This window comes from Cydia fagiglandana, chromosome 5, assembly GCF_963556715.1.
Source record: "Cydia fagiglandana chromosome 5, ilCydFagi1.1, whole genome shotgun sequence".
Lineage (NCBI taxonomy): Eukaryota > Metazoa > Arthropoda > Insecta > Lepidoptera > Tortricidae > Cydia > Cydia fagiglandana.
In genome coordinates this window covers 15,357,337-15,369,690 of record NC_085936.1, presented here as the reverse complement: position 1 = coordinate 15,369,690, position 12,354 = coordinate 15,357,337, and the positions used below count along the sequence as shown (strand labels likewise).

Genomic DNA, 12,354 nt, shown 5'->3' with positions numbered 1-12,354 from the left:
TGTATTCGTTTCGTCAAAACCATTCGATTATGAGTTCGTATTTCGATTTCTATCTTATCGAGTCTCGAATTTGAGGGGTTCGACTGTTCAGTGATATTTCTTGACACCAATATTCTGATAACGGAGTAAAAGTAAAGGACTTCTTTTATATTGGCGTTCTTTAATCGAATTTTAGAATGCTGACGTCTACGAGGCGACTGTCAATTTGGCGGTAATTGAATTAACTATTGTACGGACAGATCCTTTACCAGGCTCTTTTTTTTTAATCGATATCCCATATTTTTTACGTAGATCTGGTCGGTGTAGGTAATAAATATGCCACGGTCTGTGAAAACTTGTGAACGAAGTAGAGGAGACTTTATGGAAGTCTCAAGTAAAAGCAGCCGTAGAAAGCGAATTAACCTTCAGCTATGTTAGGGCTACCTTATTGAATGTGTTCAATGTATTAATAATTGCACGTCACCTTCAGCAATACAAACTATAGTTTAACCCTCTTATTCATAAACGCGCTACAAGCCTCAATTAGCTAATACTCGTTTGTCTTTTTCCGTCATTTTGACTTATGTATTTGTAAGAAAGGGATAAAACATTATTTACCTAAATCAGGCCCGTAAAGTTTTATGAATAAGGGGGTTTAAACATCACCTACTTGCTTTTATTCACGTCTTCACACATGCAAATTTGCTGCAACGGTTGAAACGCAAACTCGTCATAGAAGCTCGCTGAAATTAGTTTACACCGGGTCTATATAGGTACTTTACGAGTATAAGGCTTAGTAGCGCTGACAGCGGCTGAAATTAGGTCCTTGCGTGACTCGCATAGTCACGTACCCCCACACAAAGATTTATTGATAAATTCCGTTCAGCACCCGTGCCGTGATCTCGCGCTTCGCTGCTTTAACTTTTAGACAATATGTTGGCTACTCTATTGAGAATCTGGGACTTATATTGATTCTAGACAATTTATGTACATAATTGTTATTGTTTGGACAGCGTTGCCATACGGTTACATTTAAAAAAATAAACAATAATTGTTGAATCTTTTGTAATTTTGTTGTTACTTAATTACAGTTACTACGAAAGCCTTCATACATAATAAAATAGAATATAGGCACCTATATTTATGATTGGCAACAAATAAAAGGAACCTTTTTTATGATAGTTTCATGTTTCAATATTTTCTATAAGTAGGTACCTACATTATATTTCTACGCTTTTACGTATTTTATTACGATGATTTCACTGAGAGGAGTTATTTACGGAGAATAATAATATCGATACTGACATAAGGCTTCATCGATACCTGTATAATGGCTCTGTAATGTTGAAAATATATTTTTACTTTCAAAAACATTACGGGGTCGATATGATGTGCCAAATTTGTCTTTATAGCTATTAGGGTATACAGCTATCTGTCAAAGCAAGCTATAGGGCTGTCAAAGAGAAGGCAGAAGACCGCCAAACATGGCTCCACCGACAATCTAGAGTCTTTCTCTTAAATACATGATGAGGATGATGGTCTGGTTATTCTTGTTTGTAAAAAATGTTGTCATTTTTTATTAATTTGACGCGTGTGTCTGTATTTTAAATGTTTTTACAAATTAAATGTTAAATATGAACTTCATGAACATAAACTCCATCTTTTAACAAAAAGTTTTGACAAAAAATAAGTTAAATAGCCACGAATAATTCATATTATACAGGGCCTGTTAACTTAGCGAACAAACAAAGAAAGCGTAATTTAGTTTTGTTTTCATATGACAAAAACATTCGTTTTTACCGAAACGAAAACAACGCCAATTCATTTTATTTCTAAAATTACGTTTATTACTTAGATATTATGATAAAGTAGAAAGGAAGAATATTAGGAACCTTAAGGAATCACGAAAAAACGGTAGGTAGCACAGATTTCTATAGAGAGCTCAAAGGTACAATTACATTTTCACACCACCTATTCGGAAAAGAGCTTTTTCTTCCCTGCTAGGAGGGATCAAAGTGGCACTTTTCCTTCCTGCTAGGAGGGATCAAAGTAACACTTTTCTGTTCTAGCACACTATTTGTAAATTTTTTTGCACATTATTTATTTTAGCTTAAATAATCTGTTTAAGCATCAGATTGTGTCAACACTAAGATTTTATTATTTTCCTCATAGTTGATGTGAAAAGCAGTATGTGTCACACGGTATCAAAATTATTTCGTCTTGGGCAGTTAACACTTGAATCCTCATTACCCTCAGGATTCTCCTTTAGAATCCATCGCTTCATTCAGGATTCAATGTACGCCCTTGACTGAAATATATAATTTTAATCCCTTGTACCTAACACAAACTACTATTTCCTTATTTCAATTTAATTTTTATATTAGTTTAATGCAATTCAAGCTGCAGTTGTTGCCAATTCAGCAGCGACATGCCATTTTCAACAGAACTTACTATACGATCGTTATGTCACGAGCTATCATTACTTTATAACTAGGGAATGCTCCCGGTACTGAGTTTATATGGCGATAACCGGGAATTCCCGGTTCCGGTACCGTATTTATATAGAAAACCAGTACCGGGAGCACTCCCTTCATAACATCAAGTTGAACCTGCCCTTTAGGCACGTAGGCATAGGGCGCTGATCACGCGCTGATAGAGCACGCGCCTCGTCTAATCATAACCTATCCAAGCAAAAAAGTTAAGTACCATGCAAATGATTCCGGAATTCCCGACTGTCAAGTTTATATCAGGCCTATAGTAAATTGCTTAGTTATTAATTCATCAGTGCGTCTTGTTTATTCTCATTCTTTATTCTTTCTTTCATCTTGTTCACTGTTCAGTTCTTAAGTCAATTTATGTACCTACATATTGCGTAACGTATATTGATGGCAAATTGTTATATATTACGTTTATTTTCGCCGTTGAGCGTGAGCCTAATTGAACACCTTTTTGTTTGGGGTTATCTCATGTTTTGTCGAGGTATATTTTATTTGTAAACATTTCGACGTAAACAATATAACAACATATGGAGGAGACAGTAGGAGTCACATAAAAATATATTTATATATACATATATATATATATATATGTCATGTCGATATTTATTTTACAGTTCGATCGCGATAATCGTGGATTTGGGACCTACCACGGAAGACGGAACTGAACTATTTAGAGCTGTATTCCGATTTCATAATCGTTAATATCGATAGATAAGATCGGCGGTTATTGGTGCGAGTGTAATGCATTACCTACACGCTTAATGCATTGTGAGTCGTGTTAAGGTCTTATCATAACAATGTCGAAGCTTTAACAAATATTAAAATGTTAATATCACTCTGGGTACCTACATTTTGATTGAGTATTGAGACACTACCTACTACTGTACATAACGAGTATTAATTAGGTACTTACGATGATGTAAACTTAATTCCTTCAGTGCAAAGTAAAGGATGATTCACGTTAGACCGGGCCGTGTCCGGGACGTTGCTTCCAGCGCTTACTTTTCTATGATATGACAGGCGATCACGTGATGCTTTCCATAGAAAACGATGAGCCAGAAGCTCTGGCCTGGACACGGCCCGGTCTAACATGAGTTATCCTTAATGTCGAGCTTTTCTACCGCTTTAATTAACTTTTACCATAATCCATTCATTATGCCGAAGCGTGGGTGAGCACCGAGCAATTATATTTTAACCGGGAAAAATATGTTCTACGCAGAACTTGTTATGCGAGGGTTAGTACTTTATTATTTGCATGTTGGCTAGAGAATAATTACGTTTTTCCTGTAAATAATGCAACTACGTGCTTGTTAAGTTAAGCGGTTTATAGTGTTAGAATGAAAAAACTTTAACGTAGTTCGTTGTAACATTGTTGTTTAAGTTTTTCTTCATTGCATTTGCGCAGGATGTGAATGCACTCTAAATTATTTAAAGATAAGATACAAATTTGCACACAAAACAGGCAGTACAATACATTGTGACATCGGGTGGGTGCATAACTAGCATGGGTTAAATATAGTACCGAATTTCCAGGGGTCCCCGCACTAGGCTAGGCCTGTATACCGCGGGAGACCAAGTATGCATTTGTATGTCATGAGTGACAGTTGGAATAATAGAAAATAAAATCATAAACTAAAAGTACATTGTTTGATTTGTTTGTTAGTCAAATATTTGAAATATTTATTTTAAAGTTGGAAATATCCATACATTAAAAATAAAAAACACTTTAAACTAAGTAAGACGCCTTAATCCATTTTAAATTTAGCGAATGTAACCATTCAGGTAAGTATTTGGTTACCTACTAAATCAGTCATTCAATCATTACATAATACATTTATTTCTACCTTTAAAATACCACAAATCTAGATACGGGGTAGCGTGTCCAGCCAAGTTCAAAGAAGAAGGAAATGGCGACGCTACGCGCTACGAGCGTAGCCGATAACACGGGAAAAACCGTATGTAGCGAAAAGCGCCTACGAACAGTGAACTCCCCTAGGGAGTCGCTGGTAGTTAATGTGTTAATATTGAACTTGGCTTTCATTTCAAATTTATGTTTTTTTGGGATCGTATTTAGTTTTATTTTACCTGAAGTAGAGCAAAACAGTTAAAAGTTTTTTATTCTCCGCCCACGTATAATTTCAGCCTTGAATTCATGTCAGGGCCATGGTACAAAGGACGAAGTCCTCCAGTCTGTTTTCCTTTAATCAACCTCTGTGTCCTGCGTATGCAAATAGCTCCGGATTCCTACAGCTTAACGATCACAGGCAAGTGTTTACTTCAAGGCAACCAGCGCAAATAAGGCCTTGAAAATCGTAATAAAAAGCGAGTAAAAGAGTCCAATTTTTACTGGCTCGCTTAAAGACACGGGAATAATCATGGCCTGTTACTACACGAGCTTGTTAAATAAAACTCAAAGAGAAATTAATAGATTTATTAAAATATGCAGCAATTAAGAAAGGCACAGGTCACCTTATTATTTTATAAGTATTCAGGGAAAATTTGAAATAATAAATAATATAGGAGAACTTTGAACACGAAGTTTCTTTCGAAAATTGAAAAATCGCTCTGTTCAATTTGAGAGTAATTCAAAGAACATAGCAACCCGAACATACACCTAAATAAGATTATAATAATGTAAGGTACAAGTATCAGTCTTCGATATGCTAATACGAAATAGTCTGTATGTTTGTATGTTTTTCGCGATAAACTCATAAACGACTGAAAAGATCTTCATGCGGTTTTCACCTATCAATAGAGTGATTCTTAAGGAAGGTTTAGATGTAAAATTTGCTAACCTGTGCAAAGCCACGTCGCTAGTTTATTATTAAAGTTTGTTACCTTAAGAGGCTCGATATTAGACATGACATCTTTCTATCGAAATCAATGAGCAAATGCATAAATATGCCTTAATAAACTTTAATAATAATAAACATCACTTTAGTATTCGTGCCCCGAATAAGCACTAACTACACTACACCTTGTTAGCAGTAACGCTAAAACAAAGCTAATGGTAGAAGAGCTATTATGCATAATCACATTAATAAACTACGGGGCATATTTATTCATAATGGACGTACTTTGTGATAAAATTGCCTAACAACTCCGGTGGAGTTTTACGCTCGTAATCTATTTAACCCGGCATGAATGAGCGGTAATTACTCTACCTCATTCCTCACTTTGGTAAGTACTAACACGTTAACAGGTTAAACGCTATTCACGTAGGTCACTAATTAAATGACGCGCTCACTATTGCGTTGTATAGTCACTGGAGGTCTCTTATATAACAATATCATTATCTATTATAACAATATCATTATCTATTATAGCAATACAAATTTATTAATCATCATCATCATCATCTCAGCCATAAGACGTCCACTGCTGAACATAGGCCTCCCCCTTGGACCTCCATACGTGCCGGTTGGTAGCGACCCGCATCCAGCGTCTTCCGGCGACTTTAACAAGGTCGTCTGTTCATCTTGTGGGTGGACGTCCTACGCTGCGCTTGCTAGCTTATTAATATCTAAACTTATTAATATCTGTCTGTAAAATTTACAAAATATATTTGCGCGGATTATATCGCGTATGATTAAATATATTCAAAATATCTTCACCTCCATCCAGATCCAGGAAAAATATATTCACGATTAATTTATTTGACGGCCACCTAGCCTACTTAGATGGTATGGTGGTGATGGTGACTCTGCCTACTCGTATGTAGCAGGATATTCAGGCATTTATTTGTATGTTCATCAAAAAGATTTGCTCTTGAGTTATCGATGTATGTCATTAGGTATTTATATTTATCCTTATCTATTAATTATATACAGTGTGGAAAGATAAGTCGGGCCCTGGAGGGAAACTACCTTAAATTCTTAAGCTGGCTCATTTTACTTAAAAGAGACATTCCTTTATTTTTAAAAAGAAACAAAACTGCATTTAAAGATATTCTAAAACTCGCTTGCCTCGCCCGGGACTCGAACCGATCAAAAATTCCGAAAAATAAAAACTCGCAATTTTATTGTACTAGTCGATACATTTAATGTTAATGATAACATTTCTCCAAGAAACATTTAGGTCTTACACTCGTCTGTCGTACAAAATATCCATAAAATCTAATATTTAGTACTCAAGATTTTTTTAGACAAGCTAAATTGAAGAAAAAAAGAAAAAGTCTTTGAATGCAGTTTTGTTTCTTTTTAAAAATAATGGAATGTCTCCTTTAAGTAAAATGAGCCAGGTTAAGGATTTAAGGTAGTGTCCCTCCAGGGCCCGACTTATCTTTCCACCCTGTATAGTCGTCTACTTAGTACCCACAACACAAGCTTTATTGAGTTTACTATGGGCCTAGGTCAATTGTTGTAAGATATATAGTCCCATATTTAATTCATGAACAAACTCCGTTTGTAAAGTCGCAAGCCTGAACCACTCTGATACTCTTAAGTTCTATCTATAGGCAAGTCGTAAAACTCGTAAAAGTAGGTACTAGTGCTCGCTACTCTCATTTACCCAGTAAATTGCTCCCAGACTTCGATAGTTTTATCACCCTGAAAATTTATCTGCTATTTCGAGTAAGGTATTGATTAATTAGATAAATAACTAAATAACATGGCTCTGCGACCTAAAGACGGTTTTGGCCTCCGAATCGAGAGCCACTTTTCCCGATCCTGCGCCGTTTCCCAGCAATTATCGGTTTGAATTAGATAAATAGCTGAATTATTCTTTTCTTGACACTCGTTGTCACGATTTCGTTCTCCGGAACAACTCATAAAACCGTGTTTAATAATAATATAATTCATAAAAATTAAAAAAACATTTATTTTGTGTAGTTCTTAGTTCCTTTCCATATTGGGTCATCTACTAAGTGCCATTCGAACATTAAGATACGTCAATTAATAGATCTAGAAACGGATTGGATGTGTCAATGTCAAAAGTGACGTTTTTGTTTGAAGAAACGTCACATTTGACACTGAGATATATCTAGTAGTTTCTAGATCTATTAACTGACGTATCTTACAGTTCGAATCGGGCCGTAAGCGTGTTAATACAATATGATACAACATTTCTTCGAACAAACTAAGCCACTTTTGTCCCCTGGACAACGGGACAAAATAAAAACAAAAAATAGTCCACCCAAATGTGTACCTAATTAGCAGACATCGTAACTTTTACAGCATTTTTGGTGCAGCGAAGTGGTGTTAACGGAATCGGTGTAAATAATTTCAACCCTAATGATTAATTAACATTAATTATATTAATATTAACCTTAATTTACCATTTCAGTCGGAATTATTTATACCAATTTCGTTAACACCACTCTGCTGCGCCAAAAATGCTGTAAAAGTTACGATGTCTGCTAATTATGCCTGTTTTTCATCTTCAGAAGCATATTTGTCACAGTTAATAACCATTTATTTATGAGGGTTAAAACTCGATGAACAAAACTTAGCATACGTTTAAAAAAAGAAGTATCATGTAAAACGTTCATTAAATAAATATAAGATGTAAACGGTTTATGTAATGCAACACGTCCTTTCAACACGAACAGCTAATTAGCACTTTCATATAATAAATTCAAACGCAAATTAATTTAAACCCAAGGGACCCTTAAATCCCTCTCAATTTGACACCGGTCCCTATTTTTAGAATGCTAAAATGATATATGAATTGGATATAAGCAAAATTAAATGCAGCATTTAATTATGCTTATACTTGTTCTAAAAGTGTATTACAGACGAAACCGAGTTATAACATACCTCTAATTTCAGATTTTAAGGGTAAATTCTCCCATGGAATATAGCCTCATTTCACGGCTCTACCTAACTAGCGTAGTATTAAATTTAAGCCTAATTTAATCATCCTGGCAGTATTTGTTGTACGTGCCGCTACGCCGTAGGCCTCCGTGTAGCCGCTACGCCGTAGGCATTCGTAGCATTTTATACAAGCATTAATCAGTTTAATTGTTTGTTTCAGATGGTTCGCGGGAAATGAAACCGGTAAGTTACAGACCGTGTTCGCGCTAATTGAAATTAATGACCAGTTATTAAGTAGTTCATTGTATTTTTTTATTACATAGTCGTTGCGAATCGTTATAACAATTTTGGCTGAAAACTGGGTTTAAAATGCAAAATTACTGTAGTGTAGCCACTTGACCGTCCGACGATAGCATAGTATCCGAAAAAAATATGCTCTTAACCGTCCGCGGGAACCTTACTATCCAAAGGGGTGGAAGAAAGAATTGATTTCAGAGCCATCTAACGGAATATTTAGGCATTATTTACTAATTCTCTTGATGCGACAACGTAGCCTAACTAAATAGTTAGCTCTAAAAAAATTTAGATGGCAGTGTAGTTATAATTTTTGTAGAAAATTGTAAATGCGCTGCGCGGGGCGTTTACTGATAAACTCATTCAAAAACCCAAATGCACACAATTTTAGATTAACAAGCGAAATAAAAATTACTACCTGTAATTACAACTCTAAAGTTGTAATTGCCTTAATTCATATACTCGTAAATGCATATAATATAGTAATTAAGTATGCATTTATCTGCCTTGTATTTATTGTCTGGGTCTCCCTGGGCTTAAGCTCTAGTTGTAACCAACTTTCCGAATTATACTTATCTACGCATAAAATCTGTAGTTGGATTACAAGTTTTAAGATCGGAGAGCATTTTTTACTTATAAGTTTAGTTTAAGATTTTTTTATATATTTTAGTTTTAATTTTAACGTTTAGTTTTTTTTTTTCATTTTGTTTGTTATTAATAAATGACTTCCAACTAAGTGTAGTTCCCACTTAAGGTGACAGTCCATTTCCAACGACAGCTGCATTACTGTTCATTTTACTATGGAAATTGACAATAACAGCGACGCGTTCAGTACTAGTAGTGCAGGTGCAGTCAGAAATGGAATGTTACCATTACAATACATGCATGTATGGGTATCGGTACATACATACTCACATTCAGTTTTTCAACATTTTATTTCATGTCTAAATCAGGCCTGACAAAGATATTTGGAAATACCGTTTACTTTTACATACAAGCACAAAAATCACTTAATATTTTTCTTTGAATCGGATAATATACTCCCCACAGGAATCTCTGACCCGCCCACGCCTATTTGCTTTGATATTTGAGAACAAATATTAAGTCTAAATATATCGAATAAATTATAAAACTTGCCTCTTTATTTTTAAGGATCGATGTTAGTTAACATACGATAGTCACAGATTTTATGTGGAAATAAAAGAATGACGGTAATTAAGGTTTATATATTTATATTATGTTTTTAAGTTACTACTTACATTTTTTATGATACGGAAGGCAAATGAGCAGACGAATCGGCTAAATGGTAAGCAATTACCGTTGGCCTTGGACACTCGCAGCACCAGAGGGGTTTATTTTATTGTATTTATTTATTCAGGTAATTACAACGCAATATCTTAACTTAATTACAAAAGTATCGTTAATCCAGTAAGGTTTGTCTCGATACTCCAACCGCGGTTGTAGGTGCGTTGCCGGCCTTTATAATGCGACATTATAAATAAATAAATAAATAATTTAGCCTATACCGGGTGTGGCCTGTAATATGAGCAAAAAATTTAACTGTAGGCTGTACTCCTCATACTGATCAACATTTGTTCAGCGACTTTTGAAAGTAACTTGTACTTTGATTTTTAATACACTTTAAAGGTTATTCAAAGACGTAATGTATTGCGAATTTTGTTATGTTTAAGGCTTGACAAGCAACGTCAATCACAATGATATGGCGCGGCGATGGCGTCCATTGAAGATAATATTTATTTTGTATGAAAAATAGTGAGTCAAAATACTTCATAATTTTTAAAAGTTGTTGAACAAAAGTGTCACCGTTTGAGGAGTACAATCTATGTTTTAATTATTTGCTCATGTTACAGGCCACACCCGGTATACGTCCCACTGCTCGGCACAGGCCTCCTCTCAAGCACGAGAGGGTTTGGGGTATAGCCCCCACGCTAGCCCAATGCGGATTGGGGACTTCACATACACCTTTGAATTTCTTCGCGACATTATACGAGGGATAACAGAATTTACTTGAACTCATCTCTGTTGCGAATGAAGTCATAATCAAGAAGTTTCAGCGTGTGGGCCCGATTCGGATTTTGAAATAAACATCTATTAGATATCTTTTAGACATCACCAAGATACGATAACGATATGTTTAAGATCCATCCTGTCAAATTTGACATTTGCGCGATTCTGTAGATACTCTTGAACGATTTCAACAGGATATGACTTAGAGATCCAATTCACATCTAACTAATAGATATCTTATATACTCTATCTAACGTAAAAGTGACATTGGTTGCCCGAATTGCGCTGCAAAAGAGAACTAGTTGATTTCTAAACTATAACGTATCTAGAATGGATCTAGTACGTGTCGTCTCTTGTGAATATCTTGAAGTTCGAATACGGCAGTGTAGCTAATTTACCGTAATCTAACTAAACTAATAAATCTCCGTAAGATATACATGTACATATTCACGCCGGAACTAATCCGCCTAACTTTACTACCAAGTAAATATTGGTTACGTAGTCAGCTTTGTGGGTCAGCAACAATCCTCTGAGCAAAGTAGCAATGTACAAATTGCAGAACATTCCCAAAAAGCGGAAACGTTCTCGAGAATGTTCTCAGAACATTCTGCAACATGGAAATTTATTGTTCCGCCATCTTCGTTTTTTTCCAAAAAAAAATTTTTGTCATAGGAATCTACAGGCCTCTATCTCCCGCCATGCCAAATCTCAGCGCTCTCGGACCAACTTGAAAAAATTAAAAAAGAAAGTCGGCCATTTTGATTTTTTTTAATGCAGTTTGTTTTGTCTCGGGGCCCTCTATGACATTTGGTCGAGCAGCCCCCACCTAGGTCTGACCGTTTGGCCGGGCCGTCATACATTTTTCTGACCGGAAGCGGTAGACCAAAAGTCGGAATTTTCTGGGGGTAAGGATACTACACCTAAGCTATCGTGAATATTCATGGTATAAACTACGACAAATAAATAAATTCTCGTTCTCGAGAACATTCTCAGAAGTTACCGAGAAATTCTCATGTGGAAAGTTTCGCAACTTTGGAAAGTTCTCGTGCGTGCATGGCTATGCTAGGGTTAATATGAATATTTTATCGTATACGAGTATTTATGATAATTTTTCAGCCCTGAATGTTCTGAACTATTTACAGGCAGCTTGGAAACCGATTAGAACCTAAAGATTGATGTGGTATATTTTATCTAATCTTGACATCAAGCGCCCATGAATCTCGCTCGAACATCCATTGATGTGAGCGTCTGTGTCTTACTACGGGGGCTGTGCATAAAATCCGCCTAGCACAGAGAGCCATGGAGCGCGCCATGCTCGGTATCAAGCTTGGTAACATTTCATTTCTAACCGCAGCTACACGCCCGGTACTGAACGCGTCGCTGTCATTGTCAATTTCCATACTAAAATGAACAGTAATGCAGCTGTCGTTGGAAATGGACTGTCACCTTCAAGATCGAGTAAGAAATGTCGAGATCCGTCGCCGCACCAAGGTGCATAACGTAGGTTTCGTCATTACCAAACTAAAATCAAATTGGGAGCGACATGTTCCTAGGCAGAGTGATGGCAGGTGGACTAAAATATTAACAGAATGGTGGCTGGTTTCAATGTGCACACGGATTAAAGAAACGCCTGGCGTCCGTTGGCTCGTTGGCTGGACGACATCCGGAATATTGCGGGTCACTTCTGGATGAGATTAGCTCGGGACCGGGACAAGTACTAGAAGAGAGGCCTATGCTCAGCAGTGGGGGATAAAGGGCTGATATGAATCATCATCATCATCATCATCATCATCATCATCATC

General features: G+C 36.1%; 1 protein-coding gene and 1 long non-coding RNA gene across 2 annotated transcripts in view; one reads left to right on the top strand and one right to left on the bottom strand.

Moving 5' to 3' along the window:
• LOC134664571 (uncharacterized) overlaps positions 1–12,354 on the bottom strand; it is a 513,832-nt gene that overhangs the window by 328,791 nt on the left and 172,687 nt on the right. The gene's annotated exons all lie outside the window — the stretch shown is intronic.
• The window catches only part of LOC134664547 (uncharacterized), a 131,238-nt gene that overhangs the window by 79,066 nt on the left and 39,818 nt on the right, over positions 1–12,354 (top strand). Inside the window, exon 3 of the mRNA XM_063521251.1 lies at positions 8,451–8,473. Within this exon, the coding sequence (XP_063377321.1) occupies positions 8,451–8,473 (23 nt within the window). The remainder of the gene's footprint in view (positions 1–8,450; positions 8,474–12,354) is intronic.